The sequence below is a fragment of the Cinclus cinclus genome, chromosome 4 (genome assembly GCF_963662255.1).
Source record: "Cinclus cinclus chromosome 4, bCinCin1.1, whole genome shotgun sequence".
Taxonomy (NCBI): Eukaryota; Metazoa; Chordata; class Aves; order Passeriformes; family Cinclidae; genus Cinclus; species Cinclus cinclus.
The window spans coordinates 7,393,403-7,418,193 of NC_085049.1; the positions used below are offsets into that span (position 1 = coordinate 7,393,403).

At 44.0% G+C, this 24,791-nt stretch overlaps 1 protein-coding gene across 1 annotated transcript in view; it reads right to left on the reverse strand.

The window, feature by feature from the left end:
* Nucleotides 1-21,123, reverse strand: part of LOC134043363 (sucrase-isomaltase, intestinal-like) — a 57,841-nt gene extending 36,718 nt beyond the window's left edge. The window contains exons 1-7 of the mRNA XM_062491556.1: nt 21,018-21,123; nt 19,463-19,697; nt 18,922-19,024; nt 18,688-18,833; nt 8,789-8,957; nt 8,079-8,175; nt 6,869-6,981 (exon numbers count right to left, since the gene is read on the reverse strand). Coding sequence (XP_062347540.1) covers nt 6,869-6,981; nt 8,079-8,175; nt 8,789-8,957; nt 18,688-18,833; nt 18,922-19,024; nt 19,463-19,697; nt 21,018-21,123 — 969 coding nt within the window. The remainder of the gene's footprint in view (nt 1-6,868; nt 6,982-8,078; nt 8,176-8,788; nt 8,958-18,687; nt 18,834-18,921; nt 19,025-19,462; nt 19,698-21,017) is intronic.
* Between the last annotated feature and the right edge of the window lie 3,668 nt (nt 21,124-24,791).

The window sequence follows — 24,791 nt, forward strand, 5'->3', positions numbered from 1 at the left end:
CCAGCCACAGAGGCACTCAGCTTCCCCTGCACACTGCTGTGCCCTTGCCAGGGCAGGCCCTGAACAGACAGTGTAGGGGGAGGCTGATGAGCAGGCACATGCCATAACTACCCTGGTGCTATCCCATCTCCTTGCACATGTCATCAGTTCTTTTTCTAGCATGTGTGGACACACCTGATCACCCAGAACATTTTTCAAGCTCTGCTGGGGTTTTTCATGGAGAACTGATTGGGGTGTGATGGCTCAGGACAATCACCCAGACACCTTGTGAGCCAGCACCAAGGTGTCCAACAGAGTACGGCAAGCCCCAGGGCAAGAAGTCTTCTCTGTCATATCCACACTCACCATGTAAAGGATAAAGTCATCTGAGGAGACAGCAGAGCTTGTTTTAGACCAGCAAAGGCTGCAGGATGAGCTTTGTGGACCCACCTTTTTGTGCTACTAAAGCAGAAGCATGTTTTGCCCTTGCTTTCTCTACTGTAAACAGAGAACGACCTCTAGAAACAAGGTTAAAAAACGAGACCAAAACAAAAGAACTCCCTAATGAAATAAAATGCTTTATGCACAGGCTTCTCATCTTGGACAAGAGAAATAGGGAAAACTGGCTGATAAATGTTAATCCTGCAGATAAATGCAGAGCCCTGTGCCCTGGAAGGATGTCTGCATGGCATCTGCTTCCTCTTCTCAAGCAGTCTGGGAAATGGGAAAGGGGTGACCAGCCTGGGCAGAGGCAGTGGGAGCTGCTGGGCAGCTCTGCTCTGGGTACTGTGACACCCTGGGTCACTCCTGCCTGGGGAGGACACTCAGTCTGGGACATTGCCAATACAATACATTTCAAGAGCTGGATGGGGATTAGCTTCCTCCCCCATGTCCTATCAAACATCCAGGTGGAGAGCAGTGGGGCTGGAGGTGGAGCTGTGGCCACTGGTGTGTCAGTCAGAGGCCTTCCAAAAGGGCACATCCCCAGCACTGGGGTTTGCTGAGGTTCATCTGCTCACCTATGGGATGGTGCTGTGTCACTGTGGACCACAGAGCAAGACAGTATTTTTTGACAGCATCCCTTGAGGAGCTCGGGATTACAGCTGAACCAACAGAACAATATCTACATTGCAAGGAAGATATTAAGGTTTTAAAGCAATTAGTTCTCCAGGTTCACCAGGCTGGTGCATCTATGGTGAGCTTAATTGAAACCAGCAGAACATTTGAAGAGGAAGGATGAAAACAGGGCAGCTGGGAAAACAAATGTTCTTTTTTCTAATTATGCTGTGGACTCTTTCTAATGGATCCCCCTGAAGCTTCCTGATAAAGTAACTGACATATGGTACCCACTAACAGATGGATCAGCAGAGGCAGGAATGTAATTTTGCAAACCTGAAAACTCAAGTTGGATTCGATATATATTTAGGATCTAGTTAATTCATATAGTTGCATTCTGCATACAAATGATCAGAAAGTGCAGCAGCCAGAGAAAGCCTTCTTGGCAAAATTGACTACCATAGAATCAGGAAAGATAGATGGGATATGGCAGGGGAACTGAAGGAGGAAAATGCAGAAACAGCAAACATATGGGGTATCCAAAATGAGGGAGGGGGAAAGCACAAAGATATGGTAGTGCAGAAACAATAAAAAAAATCCTATTTTCTGTTACAGAATTCTTCCTGCACTTGCTTCTTAAATTCTCCTGGTGTTTAATAAATTCACTGCTAGTCTTTCCATGTTTACCTAACTTGGCATTACGGGCTTTTTTTTTTCTTTTTTATTCAGAGCCACCTGAGAGCTGATGTATTGGGGAGGTACCCTGGAAGCATTTTGTGATAAGATAAAAGTTCAGTAGAAACAAATATATCCAACAGATACAATCTGTGTCTAGGGAGCAAGTGATCTGCATTTATTTTCCCTGCGTTAGATTATTGGACAAATAATACTATTAATATGAGCATCAATGATATTAATTAGGTTTTAATTCTACAGAGTCAATCAAGATCCTATTCTGTTAACATTATGACCAAAGACTTTGATGAGAGAGACACAGCTGCAGAGTTATGCCTATATATCACAGGGCCTGCAGAGAGCTACTCTTCCCTCACAAAGGATCTGAGATGTCCAGCAATGCAGATTGCTAATCTTACCCCCTAATTAGCCACACAAAATTATTTGTGAAGCTTGATGTTCACTCCAACTCCCTTTCTTCAAAGAGGAGTTACAGAAGGAAACCATAAAACCCAAGTGGGCTAAGTCACTGGGTTTAGTGTTTCTGTATAGTTACACAGGGCTGAATTCCACAGGTGCTCCTATGGCCCACGGATCTGTACCCAGCTCATCTGCTGTGACTAAGGCAAGCAGCTGAGTGCTGTGGGCACCACAGGTAGAGGTGTTAGTCAGTGAGAGGGTAACCTTCACTCACAGTCTGTTAACAGAAGCTAAGATTTGATTTATGAGAGCGAAAAAGAAAGGCCCTGCAGCTGCTGAACCATAAAGAAGATGCTCACAACCTCAGGAATATAAAAAATTTAAGGATTTTCAATGCCAAGGTCTTAAAATCTTGGTTTTTGCTGCACAAAATGATTATCAGCTGTTTCTTCCTTCTTGGGGAATTCAGTTGTGAGACTCTCACTGAATCATCTGTGATAAAATTTGTGTACAAGCAGGTTCCCCAATAGGGAACTCTCCAATAGGAGAGTGGACTAGAGACCTCTGAGGTCCCTTCACCTGTAACTAGCCCACACTTCTGTAAGGAAGAAGCAAACCAGCAATTTTCTCTCCAAACAGAATTAGGAGACTTACAGTTTGCTCACTTACAGCTTGTTATTGGATAATTTGTGACAAAATAACAAATTCATAGCCTTTACTGAAGAGCTATTAAATATCTGGTTTTTGAACCCTATCATTCCTGAGTGTCTTGTGATGGAGCTCACACACTACTGCTGTGCACTCTTGGTCTGTTCTGAAAGGACACCATGGTCTTGGCAATGTTGGTCTGGTATTAGGTGTGACTGCAGAGCCTCAGCCAGGCTCAGGTCAGTGCCTGAGCTCTTTAGCTCCTTGCTGCTTTCTCTTACCCTCTTGGAAGCTGAGGCATGTGCTGTTAAAAGTGATATTTGTGTTACATAACTGTTCTGCACACCTGACCTCTTCTGCAACAGGAGAAAAATGTAATCACTGTCATATATAGAGAGCTGTACAGGACAATCTTAGATGTCTTAGCTGTGGCAGGAGTAACACCCCACACAGCTGGGCTCAGGGACAGGAGGGAGCAGAAGAATCAGGCTGGTCCTTCCCACAGGACCATGCCCAGCACATCTCCTATAGCTGCTGCCCCTGCTGTAGCACTCTGGTGCCACTGGCAGGACACATCCCACAGCTCACCTCTGCTCCATGCAGCACACAGTAGAGGGACAGAGGTACCAGCATTTACCTCTGCTCCTTCTCACACGTTGCCTCACTCTCAGAGCCCTTTTAAAGCAGATTATCCTTGGCCAGGCTGGCAGCCAGGGCCAGCACTTTTTGCTGTTACTTGTCCTCACTCCAAGGATGCTGAGAGGCTGGTGGCTCTTGGCAGGGTAGCTGCAATCAACCGTGATCACCACACAAAGCCAAGAGCCCTGCTCTTGGCATAGCCTGGACCCAGCAGCCCTGGCCAAGACTCCATGGTCTACCCTGGGTGCTGGTGACAACCTGGAGAGGTGTGTGGAGAAACCCTGCATACTCCAGAGGCCAAATAAAGAGCTTTGTTACAAAACTGTCCTAACTCACTGCTTTGGGGGCAGCTACATGAAAGCACAGAGAAGAGCTAAGTTCCTAAACCTCTCACAGAAACAAGCATAGCAGGGGCAGAGAGGTGGCTCAGATGTTGAAAAGGCACTGAAGGCAATGGCTCAGAACATTTGTGAAAGGTGTAAAGCACTTTGAAACAGCTCCCTTGTTAGCTGCACACCTGCTGGAACCTGGCCACCCTGCCACACCAGTGGGGCCATCCTGGAGAGATAAAATGAATGGTCCCTGCAAAAAAGCAGTGACTGGGGCAGAGGCTTGCTCAGGAGGGAGGCAGGTGCTGTTCCACCGAGCTCTGCAGCAGAGCAACCTGGTCCCACCAGGGGCCCCTGCAGCCAGGAACTCCCAAAACACCGATTCCCAGAGGAGACCCCTGCAAACAGCTGAGAGAGCCGAGCCATGCTGCTGAGCCATCAGTCACACTTCTCCTTTCTACCTCTTCTCTTTCCCTACAGCATGACAGTGACTGCACGGGGAAAATCCTCTCAGTGTGACAGAAAAGACAATTGAAAAATGCAGTCTTTTCTGTCTCCTTCACCTTCCCACATATCTTGTACATGAAAGCCAAATTATTACCCTAGAGACTAATAATATGGTAATTGTAACATTTTTGACCTTGGCATTTCAGGATGTTTACTGAAGAAGTTATTATTTCACATTAAAATTACTAACATGCATTCTTTAAGATTCCCTAGAGGGTTGAGAGCAAGCTCAAAGAATACAGAACAGGGTTTTTTAGTCCTGGCATGTGACATGTCTCATTAGGAGACGCCCACTGCTCTCCTTTGCCTTGTTTTCTTTGCTCCTGCTCCATTTCCAGAGACAGGGGTGGAAAGTGAGCTGCCACTACCCATCAGCTGGGAAGTGAGAACTCTCTCATTTTATTTTCAGATGCTGACCACCTGCTAAGCCACAGAAATGTTGCCTTCAAACACCAGTAAAAGACTTTGAAAAGGAACAGGCGTGGCTTTAAATTCCATCATACTGCTGCACTAACTCCCTTGAAATGGGTATCAAAGCTCCAACCTGGGGGCAAGATGCTTTACTTCCCCCCCTCCCCAGTTTTATTACCCACGTGTAAGTTAAAAGCCCAGTTTGCTTGCTGGTCTGTGGCACTGGTATTAGAGATAGTGTGTGCTGATTTGGGCTGGGATATAGTTGATTTTCTTTATAGTAACTGATATGGGCTGTATTTTGGATTTGTGCTGACAATAGTGATGATAATTCAGGGATATATTTGATTTTGCTGAGCAGTGTTTACACAGAGTCCTTACAAGCCTCTTTCTACCCCTTACTCCACACCACCAGTGAGGAGGCTGGGGGTGCACAAGAAGTTTGGGAGGGGACACAGCCAGGACAGCTGAGCCCAACTGACCCAAGGGATGCCCCATATCAAATGGCTTCATACTCAGCACATAAATCTGGGGGAAGAGGAAAGGAGAGCAGGATATCGGGAGTGATGACATTTGTCTTCCCCAGTAACAGTCACATGTTCAGCCATTCCCCCCATTCCTGGGGGTGGCTAAACACCCTCCTGCTCCTGGGAGCTGGTGAATGAATTCCTTGTTTTGCCTTGCTTGCGTGCACAGTTTTGCTTTACCCATTAAACTGTCTTTATCTCAACCCACAAATTTTCTCACTTCTACCCTTTGGATTCTCTCCCCCACCCCACTGAGTGAGTTGCTGAGTGAGGCTGAGTTGCCAGCTGGAGTTAAACCATGACAGACAACTGGTGGGGATGATGTGCAGAGGGAGCTGGAAAACTCAAAGCAACAGAGCAGTTGCTCCTGCTCCAGGACATGGAGGAGCACCATCGGCCTCTCACCTCTCTGGGAGGTGGCACCTGAACCTCTCCTTGGAAAAGGAAGGTCTAGCAGAGCCCACAACCCCAGAGAAGCTCCAGCTTTCCCAGAACAGCATCATGAGCAAGTCCTACCCCTTCCTTCACCAAACCAGAACCCAGAAACCTTCCTTCTGAGCTAAATCCTCTTTCCCCCTCACTCTAAACCACAGTATTTCTGTTCCCATACAGGCACTTTAAAAGAAGGCAAGCATATGATAGGGAGGCTTTAAAAAAGACCAGAAAGACAAAATATTTGCTAAAGATCAGAGCTCAGGCCCCTTTGAGGGGTGGCACATGGAAAGGCAGAGCACATGCACATCTCACTGGGAGCTCTGAGTGCCTGGCTCTGGGATGCCCTACCCTGTTCAGCATTCCAGTTCCAGCCTAACCCCCCTTCTCACAGTAACATGCTCACTCCAGCTTTGCTCCACACTCTTTAGGTTTGACACTGATTGGGTTAAGTACACAGCTTGGGTCTGAGGTGGCAATTTTCTGTGGAAAAGCCCAGCTGAAGCATCATGTGGTGACCAGGAAAAACATGTCACCTATTTTTTCTACACAGTCCTCACAAGATAAGAATTTCATGTACACTTCCAAAACAGCCATCTGCATGTGTACTCCCAGTTCTCTGGAAAATAATGGTCAATTGGACACCAAGTAGTTACACTCTGTGAGACAGCAATAAATGCATTGTTATAAAATGCATTTATATGGGTTTATACTCCAATGCAATTATATGGGTTTTCATTAGTGAAAAACAACCTGATGGCTTCAAAATCAGCAAGCGATTCCACTGGCAAATAAAGGTTTGAAGACTTTAAAGTCCATTCAATATCTCTGAAATCCAGCATATGTGAAGTTCCCAAACATTCCCATCTGTGCTCTGCCTAGTTTGTTTTCTTGGCCTGCAGTGTCAAAATGCAGCTGTGTCATACAGCAAAGACTATAAAACTGTGATGACCAAGAGAAGAGTAAGCTTAGACAGATTTCTTTCTAATCATCCCTTCAGTGCACTCCTGCATCCCTGACATATTGCAGGAAAGGCTGGAGATGTGCACTGAACAGCCTGTGACACAGACAGACTGTTCACTCATGCTTGAGCATACGCCAGTTTTCCTATGGATCTGAAGCTGCAGCTTTGTACGAATGGATCAGGACAAAGCTCTGGCTGCACCACCCTCTGACACCACCAGATACTGACAGAACTGTGTTACAAGGCACTGCTCCATGTGCCACGTGTGCTTTTCTACTAACCTCAGTGTACTGCTGAACCACGCTTTCAGGAGTCGGTCCCATGAAGAGATAGAAGTCGAGGATCCCTCCAATAGTGCGGAAAGTTAAAGATGGATTTGGAGACAGAGTAACATCTAAAAGGGAAGAAAAGGTCCTCAGTACAAACCAGCTCTGCACTGTACTGTGTATGAGTCTGAGACTCAACATTAGGAGGCATTTATTTACTGAGGGTGGGCAAATGCTGGAACAGGCTTCCTAGAGATGTTATTGATGCCCCGAGCCTGGCAGTGTTGAAGAGGCATTTGGACAATGCCTTAACAACATGTTTAGCTTTTGGTCAGCCTTGAAGTGTTCAGGCAGTTGCACTTACCAGTATGTTTTATGTGCCTTCCAGCTGAAATATCCTATCCTATCCTATCCTATCCTATCCTATCCTATCCTATCCTATCCTATCCTATCCTATCCTATCCTATCCTATCCTATCCTATCCTATCCTATCCATCCTAAGTCTGTGCACGCTGGGCTCTCCTGTGTGCCTTGTGGATGTGACTGGATGAGCAAACAGGGCCTGAAGGTAGGCAGGACATTGCCCAGTGTTTCTGTAATCTCTGCTTTCAGATTGGCATGGAGCAGCAATAAATCACAGAAACCCACACAGAGTGCATTGCATAGTTGCATTTGTCTCAGTTTCATATACATAAAAAGGATCAACAAGTTGGTGTTTAGGGTTCCTCTATGCTATTTTACTTTTATTGAAAACCATTGTTTGCCAGGGGAAACTGATGTTATAGACTAAGTGAAGATTCCCCTTTACTGAAATTATACCACTAAATTAATGCAGTAAGGTGACCATGGCAACATACAAAACTATTCTCTAAAGACAGAATATAGGACTAACCTGAACTGATTTGATTTTGTTATTCCAATCTCAGAGGAAATTTCTTCCACCTTCTTTTTTCCCTCTATTTGCATCTATTTTCATTTAAAAAATTAAGAATGTATTTTCCCTGAAAATGCCTAAAAGTGCCCAAATTCCTTGTTAAAAATTCATTCTGCTGAAATTCCTTTATAAAATCTTTTAAAAATCTATTTGTCCAGGAAGCTTAGTTAGAGCACAGTCACTCGTCTTTGTATCCCATTGAAAAAGCAATCCATAAAACAGTATTTTATACTTACTAATCCATCATACTTCTATATGCAGTCTATATAGGGAATCCATATATCTTTTTACCTTGTGCATTGGAGTTCAGAAGGAGAACACCATGGGCATTGGAGTCTGGTTCTACACACATATAGAAAGGGTGAACTCCATAGAGGTTGGCAAATGACTGAAACATAAACAGCACATGAGGTATGACTTGACTTTGTTATTTTTCATAGTTTTTGTCAGATACATACATATGCACAGACAAAGAAATATATTCATTCATAGTTAGAGACTTATTTTGAAAGGTTGGGGATTTTTTCATCTAAGTTTGTGTGAAATCAAATTGACAGAAAAGAGGGGTTTTTTTCTGCCTTATCACAATGGAATTTTTTCGTCTTTCCCAGTTGACTTTTGATACTCTGCCAAACCCTTCAAAATGGCATGAGTAAGAATCACTTTGCTAGTTAAAACAGACTCATTAACCACTGACTCCAATTCAGCCAAATATCTAATGAGTCCTGCTGGAGTCCAGCTTGTCTGGATGAACAGATAGATCCAAGAGTGAAATGCAAAGCTCTCCTGAACCAGGGTCTTGGCACACAATATACTTTTTTATTTCTGAAAACTGCACTGTGAGAAAGGTTCTGATAAAAGGTTTCAAAATTCCTTCAAAACAATTAATGTCTTTGTCTTTAATTAAAACTGATGACAGCTGCTAAGCCTGTGACATTCCGTGTTTGCCACCTCCTTTTGGTGACACAAGCTAGGACAACATGCTGCATAGAGTGAATTACCGTCGGTGCCTGGTCCCTGGAGAACATGCCATAGGTAACAAAGTCCATGTTGTGCTTGAAGGTAGGGTGCTCATGTTCACCAAACCCATACACAGAAGTGGATGGCACAGTGGTGGTGATCTGAAGGAACTGGTTGGAGAAAAACAGATCAACCAGGGGACTGTCCCACCTGTGACAAACAGAGGGAGACAGGATTAGTTTACTTGCCTTTGGAAGGTATAATTTTCAGTTTATGTCTGGCCATTTATACTTTTTATGTATTTTGGAGAATAACAGTATTAAAAATGCATTAAATGCTACGCATGTGTCTGATGCGCTTAACCTAACACATTAAATTAATCTCGCAGTTGTTGAAGATATCTCATTTACTTATGCAAAAAGATGCATCAATATAATTTTTGAAAAGAGCAACTAAAACAACAGAAGACAGACTATAAATCTATTATCAAAATAAGTAGTTGCTTGTGCTATTTCTATGACAACCAACATGAAAGGCTAAAAATTGTTATTACACAGTGGAGTTCAGAATACTTAATGAGAACAACAGACATTTTATCAGCTTTTTTAAAATGTTTTGCTGTATCAGGACCTGAATACCCCCAGCTTCACGCAGGTGCCTAAAATAGAGGTATAGCTTTCTCCAGACTCTGCTTGAACAAGATGTTTTTATTGTGATGACTCTCTCATGCTTTTCTCACCAGCTTAATGCATTTATTTCTATTGAATCATCTGTGGACACAGGCTCACATTTTAATTAGGTGCTACATTCTGTTTCCTATCTCTAGAGTGATAATGAGCTGCAAGTTAGATGGGGGAGAACACAGTCAAGCTGTGGAGAAGTGTTTTGTTAATGGTCCTGTGTATGCCATGAGTACCTCATTTAGATAGCACCCTCTCGAGCCTTGTTTAACCATGAATTTGTTACAGCTAATTAAAATAAATGAGCCCAAGCCATAGAGCACAGAAGTGGCATAACTCTCTTTTTAATGTTCTTCTGTCAATGATTTTGACAAAATTAAATGGCTGATCAAATTGACTGGTAAACCAGAGAAATGGGAGACGGGTAGTGTTGGTGGGGAGCAGCTCTTCCCCCACGAGGGGAGCACCCTGGTGAGTGGCCTGTCATCTGTGCCACCAGCACCCCTGCCTGGGGACAAATCCCTGCTGCTGGGAGGACTGGGAGGGCACCACTGCTCCCACCACACCGGCAGGCTCTCCCAACAAGGCTGCAAGGACAGTCACTCACGGGGATGCTTAAGGAACTCCCTTGCCTCTCCATGCAAAACACAGGCACAAACTATCCCTGAAGTTTCCAAGACATATCCAAAGTCACACACAGATACTAAAGGGTCTGTGTATTTTTTTAAAAGTCTATTTGTCCTTTCTTACAAGCAGGAAAAGTAAGAATTTGTATAGAACTCTTGATTTTTTTGTTGTTGTTGTTGTTGTTTTGGTTTGGTTTTTTTTTGTTTTTTTGTTTTTTTGTTTTTTTTTTTGTTTTGTTTTTTTTTTGTTTTTTTTTTTTGCCAGCAGGAACCACTCCCTCCCTGCTTTTCATCATCTCCACCTACATGCAGTGCTGAATAAAATCATTTTCTTTTAGGAGGGCTATGCATGCAAAACATCCCTGAGAATCAGATTCAGTCCTTGACAAATAGAGGCCTTTCTGCAAGAAGCAGTTGCTGTGTAGGAATAAGGATGGGCTCTGGAGCTGTATTCCTTCCCAAAGGAGATCTGCCACACAGCTCTGCTCTGTGCCAAGACAGGAAGGGTCACTGCTCTAAACAGACCACAGGGTTATGAAAAACTCAAACTATGCCGGGGGGAAATGCTTTGGGAAGAGTTTAAATATCTGTCCAAAGTCATTGAGCTCTTTCCATGATGTCTGTTCAGATGACATGAGGTTTTGTACATTTGTGGTACCCACATTACAGCATGGACATTTCCTCTCATGATAACAATTAGTGTTACCATGGCATAAAAGTATTCCTCCAGCTCAGCAAGACCCCTCCCTGACCAGGAGGGTCACTGGGGTGGTGACAACAACCCTAGGAACAAGCCCTCTGCCCCACCACTTGTTGTGGAGAAACTGGTTTATGACTCATGCATTCCTTCAAGCAGCTGTCATGCACTCGACCCCTGCATGACATTGCCAGAACAGTGCCCTGCTCTGCAGCCCTCCATGGCTCAGCTCCCCTGGGGGCTGCCAGCCCCACCAGCACAGCTCCCCACGCTGTGCCACCAGCACTGCACCCCACCAGCCTTGGCTTTCCACAGACCTCTGCATGCCAGCATAGCTCTGCACTAAATATAGCATTAACCATGATATAAAAAGGCTGGCGATGACTCTCTTTTTTTTTTTTTTTTCTGGGCATCATTATGTCATTTCCATCTGAAGGAAAGCATGGACAGGTTTTCTGTTTTCCCCTGGCACTACTCTCTGCCTTCACTCCCAAGCAGCTTCCAGAGTTCTTGTGCTCTCCAGCACACCGTGGTAGGCTGTTGTGCCACTTTGTCTTTGCTCATGCGGTGTTGGCAAAGAGCAGTTATTTAAATGAAGAAAAAAATTATGTCTGCCATTCCATAAACCCTTGGATACAATGAAAGAAAATGTCATATTTCTCCCACTTTCCCTCCTGCTAGTTTAAAGCTAATAGAAGGAAGAAAACAGGAGGGAGCACAAAATGATATCATATTTGCAGGAATTTGTGTGGTTCTCCTCCAAGAGTCCTATGAACCATAACAGCACTGTGATGGACTACAGAAAGGGTCTAAAAAAATCAAAAAACACAGCTGAACAGTTGCTGTCAGAAATGCAACCCCTGCTAGAAGTTAGACAAGGCAAAGTCTGTGAGGACAAAAACCCTTCTTTTTGCTCAAGAGGTAATAGCTGCAGCCAACTACATTTACTGCTGAAAGTCTTAACCTGTTACTGTGTCTGTGTTAGGAACATTCCTGCCTGTGTAAATACAAACCAGCCTCCCCACACATCTTCCTGGCCCATTGTCTGTGAAGAGTCAGCTGTTGCCTGTCCAAGGAGTCTGGCTGATAAAAGCTTCTCTTTTCTTCAATACACAGTGCACTATACTAAAGAGTAAACCCCTCTTACTTTTAACCTCTTATCAGGAAAAAAATAATGACTCAGATTGGAAACATCTCTACAAAAATTAACATTTTTGGCCAGCAAGGGAACTAGTCTCACACCCAGCAGTCAAGCCACAAATGTAACTGGAGTGGACCAAGGAAAAAGGATTAAAGGAAGGTGAGTAGGCAGACAGACAAAACATCCTGTTCATGTTGAAGGTGTAGTTGATGACTAACATTGTCACAATGTTTGAGGAGGATGACTGAAAGGCTGTACAAGATGGTTTTCAGGAGTGCAGTCATCAGTCCCTTGTATTACAGACTGGACATGAGGATTTACCCCTCTGAAGGACTACTCTGTTGAGGTTTATTGGAGACCAATGACTGCAGTGTGTGCAATGGCTTGAAGCACTGATGCACCTGCCATGAGCAACCAGCTGTTGACACTTCCAAAGGTGGTCTTACAAAACCTCCAGAATTAGGAGACTTGGGACACATACATAATACATCATTAGGAGAGGTGTCATGCATTATCTGGACATTCAGAAAGAATTTTAAGCTGGGAGAGGTTTGGTCTTTTTTTTTTTCTTCCTGTTGCAATGAATCCTGGAGAACTGAGCTCATTATTTTAAGTTGTAAATAACTGGTTCACTCAGTCACTTGGAGAAAAATGTCGTCTATAACATCTGCTTTTCTTGGCCTCCAGACCACCCTGCATGCAAATTTAGCTGTGACTTCACACACAAAGGGGGTCTAATTCTCCTGGCAAGGCTTGGGCTCACCCTTCCAGAGAGCCTGGGCTAGCACAGTATGCACAGGCTACCCATAAAGTGCTACAGCACCTTAGGGAGTGAGGAACACACAAATATTTTCAAATATACTGACTGACTCAACACACTTGAGCGGCTGAGGAGCATCACCTTAGGAGTCCAGATCTCCATGGTTTTCCACTGATCTCAGATTGCTAAAAATATTTCCACTGACTGCTGGTTTTGGCTGAAGTTAACCTTCTTCATAGCAGCTGGTGTGGGGTGATGTTTTGGATTTTTGCTGGAAGCTGTTGATAATTCAGGGATGTTTTAGTCACTGCTGAGTAGCTCTTAACAGAGCAAAACAGGTCTTTGCTGCCCCTTACACTGCCCCACCAACAAGAAGGCTGGGAGTGCACAGGGAGCAGGGAGGGGACACAGCTGGGATGGTTGGCCTGAACTGACCCAAGGGATATCCCAAACCATATGGCTTCAGGCTGAGCAGTAAAACTAGCAGGAAGGTTGGCTGGGAGACTGCTGAGACTGCTGCTCAGGGACTGGTAGGCATCAGTCAGATGGTGGTGAGTAATTGTTGTCATTTGCATCACTTTTCTTTCTTGGGCTTTATTTTTCTCCCTGTTATTTTCCTTTTAATAACATTATTATCTTAATAACATTATTAGCAATAATAGTTATAATAATAATAATAATGCTAGTACTACCTTTTTCCCCCTGTTATTAAACCATTCTTATCTCAACCCATGAGTTTTCTCACTTCCACCCTTCCAAGTCTCTCCATCTTTGAGGCAGGAGTGAACAAGCAGCTGTGTGGTGCTTGGTTGCTGGATGGGGTTAAACCATAACACTGTTTCACAACAGCTGCACTCCTTTTTAGCTGTAAGTCTTGGGACACCACTGGAGTGTAGAAGGCCCACCAAGACTGAATCTTTATATGTTTATCTTACTTTAAAGGTGATTTGTCAAGTAGGAGGAAAAAATCAGCAGGAGTAATCAACAGATTTTCCACAAACATGGCATTTATAAAGAAAAAATATGCGCAGAGTATATTTACAGTTGTTGACACAGTTCTGCTCTACTTCTACTGTATTCATTGTTGTGATATCAGGAAATATCCTGTAACTCACTGGATATACAATGCTTAATTTTTGCTCTGAACAAACACTTGGCTAAGTGATATACCTGCAATACTTCTTGCCTAGGTAACATAAATCCTAATGATTAGAAGACTAAAATAATGGTTCTTACAAACTAGGAACAAACCCATCGTACCCATGATGCATACAATTTCCTCCCCTTGCTTTCAGCAGAACTGCAGTTATGACAATAGCATTATAAATCATTCTAATAGCCTTGCCTATGTAAAAACATCTTCACGGTAAGGGGTGTCTGTGCTAACTACCACAAACAATAAAGAAGGCATCTGAACTCTGCAGCAGCCTTTTTGGAAATTAGGGAAAATCTTGGTTAGGTTTTGGTCATTTGTGAAGTATATTCCCAAGTGCAATAGCAAACAAGGTATTCCAAACACTTAATAGAAAGTAGTCCCTATCTGGCTTGTAAAAAAAACGTTCTGCCTTCCATTATGTGTGTGACATCATGAAGGAAAAGTCAGGACATTAAAGTGGAGAATCAAATCAGTCGCCCATCCCTCAGCAGCCTGTCTCCAGCAATGGCCCAGGCCAGATGTCATAAAGGAAGGCATAAGATGTCACTCAGAGCCAGTCTTGCAATAATTTGCTTATGCAGGAAGTTTCTGGCTGTTTTCATAGAATTAAGTGATGTTGTGAAGCATGGAGACAAAAGTATTTGGGGGTTTTATTTCCCTACAGATGATTTTTTTATTATGCCTGAATGTGTATCCTGCTAGGCCTCCTGTGCTAGTGCTGCCCTGGGGAAATGAGTGCCACAGAGTAATCACACACTGCAAAATGAGCCTGGTTTGTTATTTATCACTGTCTTAAAGCAAACAGTTCCCAGCCTTTTACCCTCTCTTCTTGAGAAAACCTACACTTTCTCGGAGCCTTCATGTTCCCAGTTGATATTTGTCCTCCAGTGGCTGCTGTTAGTGTGGCAGGAGCAGGAAGGAGAATAGCACTTAACCTGAGTGTATGTGCCACAGAACAACTCACAGGCTGTTTAACTTCCTCACCTGCCTTATCACAACACAATATTTTCCCTCCTGTTTTCACTAGTGTAGGGCCCTGGCCAATGATAGAACAATTTCCCATCAGAGCTGCAAGATCAACCAGGATATCCTAAGCAACGATTTACTGAACTAAAGCCAAGCTCTTGACAAAACATTTTTCCACTGACCACACCAATTTTGCCAAAACGGTTTCTTCCAAGCATGATGGGAGTGAAAAGAGGCTCCCTGCAGTCCCCACTGCCCAACAAAGATGGGAGTTTGGGATCCATGCACCAGTCCCTGTCCCTCATGGTTCAGAACTGTGACTTGCAGCTTTAAATCAGATGCAGGTTTCTAGTTTTCTTGTGGAAAGCAGAAAACACCTGATGTTTTATCTGATCCCTTGGCATCTCCCTAGTGAATGCACCTCCCTAGTGGACATGGACACGGCACTTCTTTACCTCCTCCCTGGCTTTGGACAGCTACTGGCATAGAAAAGGACCTTGCCTGGCTAGTGGCAAAACAGCAGGAGCATTAGGGTGAAAAGCAGAACAGAAGGATACAGGATGGGATGGAACAGAGAACAGGACAGCAGTGGATGAGAAGGAGAAAAGTAAGAGGGAGTAAGACAAGAGGCATTACTGGGAGGAGAAAGGGAGGCAGCCCAAGAGCTCCTGGTCCCAGCAGCCCCCAGCAGTGCCTGGATCATCTCCCTACATGATTCTGCTTAATTTTCACCCCATGCAGGCAAAGCAGCAGCTGTCAGCTGATTACCTCGGAGCAAGCTGAAAATGTAGCAGGACTTGGCCTTTTATTCTTGCTCCTGGCTCTGCATGAGGTTTGCAATCAGCTGTTAATGTCTCTCCCCTCACATAGTTCATTCCTCTGCCCTGTTATTGTGATTACATGGAGCCCTGAGTTTGTCCTGCCCTCCTTGGGTAGCTCAGCTACGTCTCCCTGCGTGCAGCGAGCGTGCGAAACGCCCGTGAAGCACACTCAGAGCACACTCAGAGCCTCCTCTGCCTCTTCCCTGCAGCATTTCCAAGGCAGAATGAAATAATTCCTCGCGAGGAGGAGGCTTTGTGCACATGAGGGGCAGAGTGGGGATGGGGTTTTCTATCAAGCAGACAGACAGGAGCCTGACATCCCACTGCTTCACAGCCTACAGCACAAAGACAGATGGCAGGACACTGCAGCTTGGAAAGGAGGGTAGGGAAATACAGGTGTGGGCTTTGAAAGAGCAACACCAACCTACACTGTGTTTCTGCTTGGGACAGGCTGCTCCCTTCCCAGGTGGACTGTCAGCTGTGTCAGAGCATGCTGGGCATCACGAGGGAATTTAGGCTTTTTAGGGGGGTAAGTCGTCCAGTAGCATGGCTCTGCTAGCAAGGGATAAGAAACATAATGAAAAACAGGTTTCTGACGATCTGGGATTGCTTTCCTATGGGAAAGCTTTCCTCAGATATATTTAAAAGGTCCTGCAGAGACCTGGTTTGGTCTCTCGGCAGATACAAACTGTTATCCACCCACACCTGGGGAGTGCAACTTCAGTACCTGTTCAAGAGGCTTTATTTGCCCACATTGACTGTTCTGAGCAGTGTTCGTGTGCATATGGAAACCAGTGATTGCTTCAGCTGTTCATGGAGACTGTAAGGCCATGGCTCCTCTCATCTTAAAATAGGAGGCTAAAGTCCCTCCAAGTGTCAGGAACTTGCCTGTATCTCAGGGACAGTCTCCCACACAGCCCTGCCCTAAGCTGGCCCAGGCACAGAGGTCACCAGCTGTGCAGCTTAGTGCCTGGATGCCCTGGAGCAGCTGCTCCCACTTCTGGAGGGACCCCACAGGAAAAGATTTGGGTTTTAGCATTCCAACCTGCCTTTGGGCAGGTTGAACTAACATGAAAATCTACTTAACATGCCAGATGCCACCAGTGCACCCCTGGACCCAGGCAGTCAAGTGCAGCCCCTGACGGGGATGTTCCTATAATGCTGATTGCTGAGGGCTCATCCTCCCCAGTAAAGTAAATGCAGCCACCCATAGCTTTTAGGGCAGGATATATAACCTGCTTTCCTGTTTTGAAAGATTCCATCTGCACAGCTCTTTTGGTGGCTAAGGAGATTGCAAATCCCTCTAAGACAGGCTGTGGAGCTATCTCTGAGCACCTGCATTTCCTCACTCTGACAGGATGGACAGGCAAACGGATGAAGGGGAAGCATTTTTGCTCCTCACACAGGAGATGTGTATCATTCAGATGTGAGAGGAATAGCTCTCTGACAGGATCCTTCAGTCTACAGTACTGGCTGTGCCATTTTACATGAAACAAGAATTCCCAGGAACATACAATTTCCCTTTCTGTACACAAAATCCTGTGTCCCTGCTGGTGAGAATATTTTGGGAGCAGCCTTGCCATGGTTTGCAGGATAAAAGCCAATTACCTGTGCACTGTGTTCACTCACAATTTCCTCTTTTTGGGGTTGGCTGGGTTTCAGGAGCACTCCTTTACCTGCCTGGAGGCAGTTTACAATTTCCCGCGGGGATGCTGGAAAGCAGAGCATCACTGCTGATGCTGTGCCAGTGCTGCAAACCAAGGCTGCCCTCTGCCTCCCTGGGCTCTGCAGCACAGCACTGCTGCAGCCCACACCTCTGCTGCTGCTGGGCACGGGCCTTGGTGCACAAAGAGATGGAGGGGAATGGAGGAGGCTTCCCCAGGCCCATGACAGGGCACTGAATGGAAAACCTGCTCAGTGGAGACCAACTTGTGAGTTGTGCCTCTCACAGACCCTGCATCTGCTCCATGGCATCCCCCTTCCCTTAGCTGGGACATCTCATTTCATCAACCCAGGCTAAACCCTTGTGGTCTGGGTGAAGATCAGGAGGGCTGAATGGGAATGGGCCATGAGCTAGCCACTTGTTATGTATTCACCCCTTGCATCAGCATTCCAATTAATAAACCTGTACAGAAAGAAGAAGAAAACTGGGCCTTTAACAAAAGCCCACTGTTTACACAGAACTGTCAAGTCTAACAAGAAATTTAATTATTTTTGTTATCAGAGCAATGCATAATACATTCATTTAAAATAGCCTGCATAAATAAAACTTTACAGAATTGATTGTGAGGTATAAGGAGATGCCATGAGACTGTAGTTCAAAAGGATGGTCAGCTCATTAAAAACCCAGCATAATGGTTCCATCTGCAGACCATTGTAGAGGCTGTATTGTCTTATTTGCATCACTCATGTTAAGCCACCCTTAAATTGCTCACTGCTGCATTCCCAAAAGCAGCTGGCAGGAATGCACCTTGACTGGGACTCTCATTCTAAGTGGCATTACACCCAAGAGATGTGTTGATGGAAGGCAAGGAAAGGCAAAATTATGACACCTGGTGACATTCGTTAGTGAGGGGAGCTTTTGCTGATGTTAAACTTACAGTACTATCTTGAGAAAACAAATGGTATTTTTGCAGAGGGACAAACTAGAGCCAGTGCCATTCACTGACATCAGTGGAAATCAGAGGCTCGTGTCCTCCATGGCTTTGAACTTCCTAGACCTGCCTGCTGGAGAGTGTCAGGAGATTTGGTGCTCAGTTCCTGACACCTCAGATTTCAGAAATCTTAGCTCAGTACTTTGATGAGTTGAGTTTACCAGCATCCCAAGCCATGAAATCATAGCCTCAATCGTTTTTTGACTTACTGAATAAACCTTTATACATGCACATAGATAACTGTCCGTTACACAGGCACATACCCATCTTGATAATGGAAGTTCTTCAGGGACAAGGCATAAATCTGCATTTATACCACCCCCAGCTTGCCTTTGACCCCTTGTCACACAGACCCAAGCCACAAAGTGTAAGGAAACAGCGGTCACCCCATCACACCTAATTTTTACAAAAGGCAATGTGAATCACGTGTAGTACTCACAGTACGGTGCCAGTGCTTTTCCTCTTGATCGTGAAGTGCGTGGAATCATCCGAGAACTCCACCTCATAGCTGGCTTCTTCAGCAGTAACCCCGGGGCCATTGATCTTCAGTGGGACCTCAAACCGCTCCTTGTTGGGGTCGTACAGCTAAAGCAAGGCAAGCAGGGGGCAGGTCAGCTCACTCCTTAGCATGTGTTGCTTTGGTTAAATGATTCCAACCCCTCCAAGTACTCACCCTGAACCGGAGTCTGTCTTTTGTCTGGAACTCCACTTCCAAGACAATCGGGGAAATGTCATTTCCGAAGAGGGTCAGGGCCTGGCGCTTGTTCAGTGTGACTCTGCAGTGGAAACACACACATGCTGGTGCCCACCACAGTCAATCACTGGCTGAGACCACCCTGGGGCAGGCTGGGGGAGCCACCCAGCTGCTCTGCATCACCTCTCGAAAAATAAATCATTGATTTATTGAGAGAAAGAATCCCTGAGGTCAGTTTAGGCCCTCCTTGATGTTAATGGATAAAATAGGGGCCACCAAAGGAAGGAGACATCATTGTTTCCTGGGACACAGTTCCCAGGGTGGGAAGGACCACTCCGTGCCTGCACCTGGTTTCCTCACCTGAGGTGTGAGAGCACGAGCCCCAGTTCTTTGGCATGCGCACAGGGAAAGGTGTCCCTTACCCTCCCCTTTGTCACCCGTGTATCGGAGCAGCTGGGGGGACATTTCAGGGTGGCAGCGGTGGCTGTGGGGCAGCACCCAAGGAGCCACCCGCACTCACCTCCAGCCCTTGTCCGTCTTCTCGGCGTTGCCGCTCCGGGCGTAGCCGTAGGGGCTGTCCTCGGGGAAGAAGCACCAGGGAGCGTTGGGCACGTCGCTGGAGCACCAGGTGCAGCCTCGTGCCTCGCAGGCCTCCTGCGAAGCCCCGGGCTGCGGGTGGCAGTCGATGCGCTTCTGCACCGCCACGGCGCTGGGGCACCGCGCATCCTGCTCCAAGCCCAGGCACCCAACGAGGGCTGCGCGAGGGAAAAGAGCGGCAGAGGACCACGTTTAAAAACACGCAACCTGCAAACTTCGGTCGTTCTTGTTTTTGGGATGTGCTTTCTCCCCATCTTAAAGCTCGTACCCGTGATCCCCGGGACTATGATGAGGGCAGAGCAGCTGTCTGCTCATCACGGAGCGAGAGCAACAACCACTTTCTTTTACAGGCCGAGGTCTGTGTTATTCAGCACTCAGAGCTGCCTGTGCTCAGCTGAAGCACGACTTGCTTGAAATACTCATAGAAAGTTAAATTGCAGCATAATGAAGCTGCTGGTGAGGCGTGAAAGCAACCCTGCGGGCGGGCAGAACAGGAGGGATTCTTCAATAAGGACTGCTATCAATATTAAAATGTTACATCTTCTGTATACTTATGTAATACGCAGATGTTTTCCATCTATAGAGACACAAATATGTGATGAGCAGCATGCACTTGTATGATATAAATAGAAATATAGTGAGTATATGTTCGTATCTGGTTTCTTTTCTGCATTGTATGACTACTGTATCTACGTAGTATTAGTAGTTTGCGTTAATACAGGTATGGTTATGAGCAAAGGGAAGATGCCAGCAGTAAAAGAAAAGGCATATGTTAGTCATTCCCAGAATCATCATGAAAAAAAACCTGTTAGTAAGGTGCTAAGTTTTCCCTTTTTACAGCTGCAGGTCAAGCCCTCTGGTTGAGAGCCTCCCAAGAGCAGGGGGACCACATCAGGTCCCTGCTGTGCTAACAAAATGCTGTTAGCAAATATTCTGAGAGAGCAGGCATATCACAGGCAGCATACTTATTTTGAAGTTAATTTATGTCATTTTAGTCATTACAGCAATAGGCAAAGATTAAATCTACTTGAACGATAATTGCCCTTTTCTACAAAATGACTAATACCTCTGCTTTAATTTTTTTTATCCATGTGGACTGTTGTGTGCTTGAAAGCTTAAAACATGATTGCTGATGCAGTCTGGGCTTCTCCACAGAAAGAATTCTACAAGCAGATGTGCACAAGCAGTAATTTTGTATACTGGAAAAATCTACAGAATGAAACTGTAGATTTTTGCTAGAGAATGCCATCATGCTGCAATGCCAGAGTTGATTTCCAAGTGGGGGATATGAACACAGAAAAGCAGGAGTGCCATCTACTTATTTTTTGAGAAAACTCTCATGCCCCTTTTACACAGGAACATCTGACACTCAGGTGTGATGCTCCCAGGCTGCTCAGGAGAGCTCACTGCTCGCTGCCACAGTGCCTCATTATCATGTTCTAAAGACTGGAATTAACAGGAATTATCTGGCTGTTAACCTTTGCCAGCTGCTGGGCAGGCAGGATTGATTTCCACCTCTGTTTTCTGGAGCAGAGAGTCAGGTCCCATGGGCTGACTGCTCTCTGTCCAGCATTCACCCCTCATGACCTGTCAAAAGCTCTAAATTCTTATCCTCTTTTTCATCTAAAGCATAATAGGAATATGAGCATCCTTGTGCAATCCCTCACTTATTTCTTCTTGGAGCACAAAATAAACGAAACCCATCACATTTCATTTTGGTTTGGGGTGTGTTTTCTAATGGGAGTCAAATACAGTATTAGTGTTTTCATTGCTGAAATCAAAGAGTATGACTGAACAGACTACAGCAGATTACTAATGTGCAGTCATTTTATACAGTACAGGTTTGTGGGAGACTTTCATGAACTAATTTGTATTGTAAAATACTTCTCATTAATGATACTGTGAATGAAATAGCTGGTTCAAGGAAAAAAACATTGTCGCAGCAGAAGCCAAAAAATTTCTTCCATTTTTTCTCCCATTGATGCAAAGCTTACATTTTCTAGCAAATTTAAAAAAAAAAAAAAAAAGACTTGCAGGTGTGAGCAGCTGAACAGGGCAGCAACCACGTTCATCCCTTGTTCCTGGATTTACTTCTATTGTAGTACAAACATGATAGCAGCAAGTGGGAAGATATAATCTTCCTTCCCTACTGTTAAAAATAATTTTAAAACCATCATTTTCACTGTATTTATGGCCCATGTCTGTAAATGTACAAAGGAGATGAAATCCAAACAAGCAGCTGAATATATAGCAACAGCTATGGCTACTTGCTGCTTTTCCATGATAATTTCCATGGGAACAGAAGCTAAAGAAAGGCAGTTGGAAAGATATACATGAAAAATAATCCTCACTGATTTTTAAAAACCTTGACTTTAATTTTGAAAAATTAGGTTAAAATTAAAGCATAAGGAAGGAATTAAAGCATTCCCACACAGATTTTAATTTAATAGTATTGATCTTTATATTTTGGGTTCATCCATACATTTCAAAGGCATTTGCTGCAGAGGTTCCCTCCTCCAGCAGCAAAATCATATGTATTCTCCCTTCACTATGCTACAGACCAAACTAACCTCTGGTATGCTGAGGTAAAAACTACAGAAGAAAAGCTAACACAGCAATAGGTAACTTTCAGGAGCTGAATGATCCCACTGATCCCCTTTTGCCTGTGCTGGTGCCCAAGTGCTGAATACACTGTAGGACTGGGGCATATTTCTAAATAAGCCAGCTCTGTTGTCCTCCCACAGTCACCTCAGGTGGAGTCAGTGTCATGCCTGCTTTTTTCCTTTTACATGGAAAACAACCATCTCTTTTAACAGCTCTTCCATTATTATCACGTTTATACTTTGTTTTTGAGCCCTACGACAAAATACAAATGTGGAGTATTTACCTGTGAGCACAACAGCCAAGAAATACAGGCTCCTCATCCCTGCCATGGCTGAAGGAGGACCTCCACAGGCAGTCTGAAGCCTTTTATACAAGGTAGGGGCACGATAAGCACTTGTTTTCAAACACAATCAGAAGCATTGCAAATATTTTCTCAGCGTTCATATCTTTGATGAGATTAATTGCAACATATGACCTTGTCTGTATCTAAGCAGATAAGACGAGTTACAGTCTAATTTTTCCACACACTTTGCTCAACTTCTGAATTCCAACTTTGAGAGGAAAATATGACTTCCCCATGACTTCTTAGAAAATTAATTTTTCAGAGACCATGGTTTGTGTTTTTTTTCCTTTTGACACAAACATGTTCAGAGAGTGGGAGTCCAGTGCTTACCTTTTTTTCTGATTTCATATTATCTTTTGTCACATATGTGGGTTTACAACACAGATGAAGTTTGGAGAAAAACAAACAGTCAAAGAATTCTCCATTAAAAAAAAACAGTGATACTGTGACCTTTACCAAATGACATTTTTCTTCCAATTACTTGATGGCAAGTACTTTCAGAGCAAAGGTGTGAAAGCTTTGTTCTATGGCAAGACCTGGTTTAGGTGGAATATCTTTTTGGAGGAAAAAAAAAAATTAAAACTAGATATTTTTATTAATAGATTAAGTAACATTGGTGTCTATCAGGAGATAAAGAAAACAAAATATGTGTACTGTCAAACATCACTGGAGAGGAACATCTGCAGCTCAGGCCACAGCCACACAGCTGGACAGAGGGAGGCTTTTCCCAGGTCTGCAAGGGCTTTTGTCCTGAAGTTGCAAACCACAATATTCATATGAATCTTACACACACAGCCATGAGTGTTCAGCCCCAAAACCAGGGGTCACCAAGCTGTTGGTAACATTTGTGTAGCTTGGCACAACACCTTCTGGGCCAAAAGGAACAGGGACCCTCCACCAGGCACAAAAAGCCTCTCACTTGAGTCTTGCGTGTAAATCCACTCTCCACTGGGAACTTGCTCAAGGTTTTGATATAGTCCCAAATATTTTGTGTACGCCCTTTGAGTAGCTAACAAGCATAATATTCCAACACTAAGTGGTAGTGCTGCTTATTTTAACTAATTCATACATTGCTTTTTAACAATATATATCATTCATCACCCATTTCTATCAAAACTTGGAATACATCAGTAACCTCAAACTGTAAGCAGTATTTTCATCTCCTTTCAAGCTGAGCAGAGAAGGCATTCCTCCAAGATCACTAAGAGGCATCAGAACTTTTCCTTGTTTGACAGCCCATATGCAGTAAGATAAGAGAAGTGTCACCTCATAGGAACAGGAGTCACCTGCTTCATTTTATGTCTGTACTGTACTAAGTGTGAGGGAATCCCCCTAGGGTTCCTAACTACTGTAAAAACACAAATAATGGCCAAGGAGAAGAGACATGGGATATGAGAACAACATATGGGCTATAGTGCTCATCAAGATACTCTACTGCACTGCAGAAAATTGTGGGGTTTATATTCAACACCTTTGCAAGGGAAGTGAATTTTCTATAAGGAAGTATGATAAATAAGTCAAAAAAGCAGTTCACATCCACATCTTTATTTGTTAACTACACAAGCTATAATTTACAGACTGATATTTTCTGAAAAATAAAAACAAAACAACAAAAAAAATCTCAATATCCAAACACTGCTTCTGAATCTACATAAAATTTTAAAATTTGCAGAATTTACAAATTAATTTTCAGAGCAGCTGGGTAAATTATACATCCTCCCTCAATATCCAGGTTCCAAGAGCTTTAGAAGTCATACAGGCACAAGATAAGATATTTTCTTTATACAACCATCTATTTACATAGCTTTTTCCAATATATGTGGTTCAGTTCTCAAAGTAACTGCCAAGGTTTGCAAAACAGTGTATTTAAAATACATTTAGCAGCATATAAAATTAGATAAAAAGGAAAGACAATTTGCTTAAAAAAAGAAAATGCGAGATGATAGAAACAAATCTGTAAGAAAAATAGATTAAGATACATTTGTCATGACATTAAGAACACCTAGTCATTGCAGAACATAGGCAAAACAAATAAAACATAGCCATTTGTGGGCATTTGAGTTCTAGTCCTGAGCACAGAGTATACACAGCTGCACAACTTTGGTCAACACAGATTATATGCTATCAATACACAAATCATATGGCATTTGCTGTTAGCAGGATACAGCCATGTCAGGTAGATGTATCATTAACAGCTTCTTCCCATCTATTATTCACTCCTTTCCTAACAACAGTGTAGTGTCCTTTAAAATCTTCAAACTGCCTCTCATAATCAAAGGCTTATTCCTGGGACACATTCCTTCCC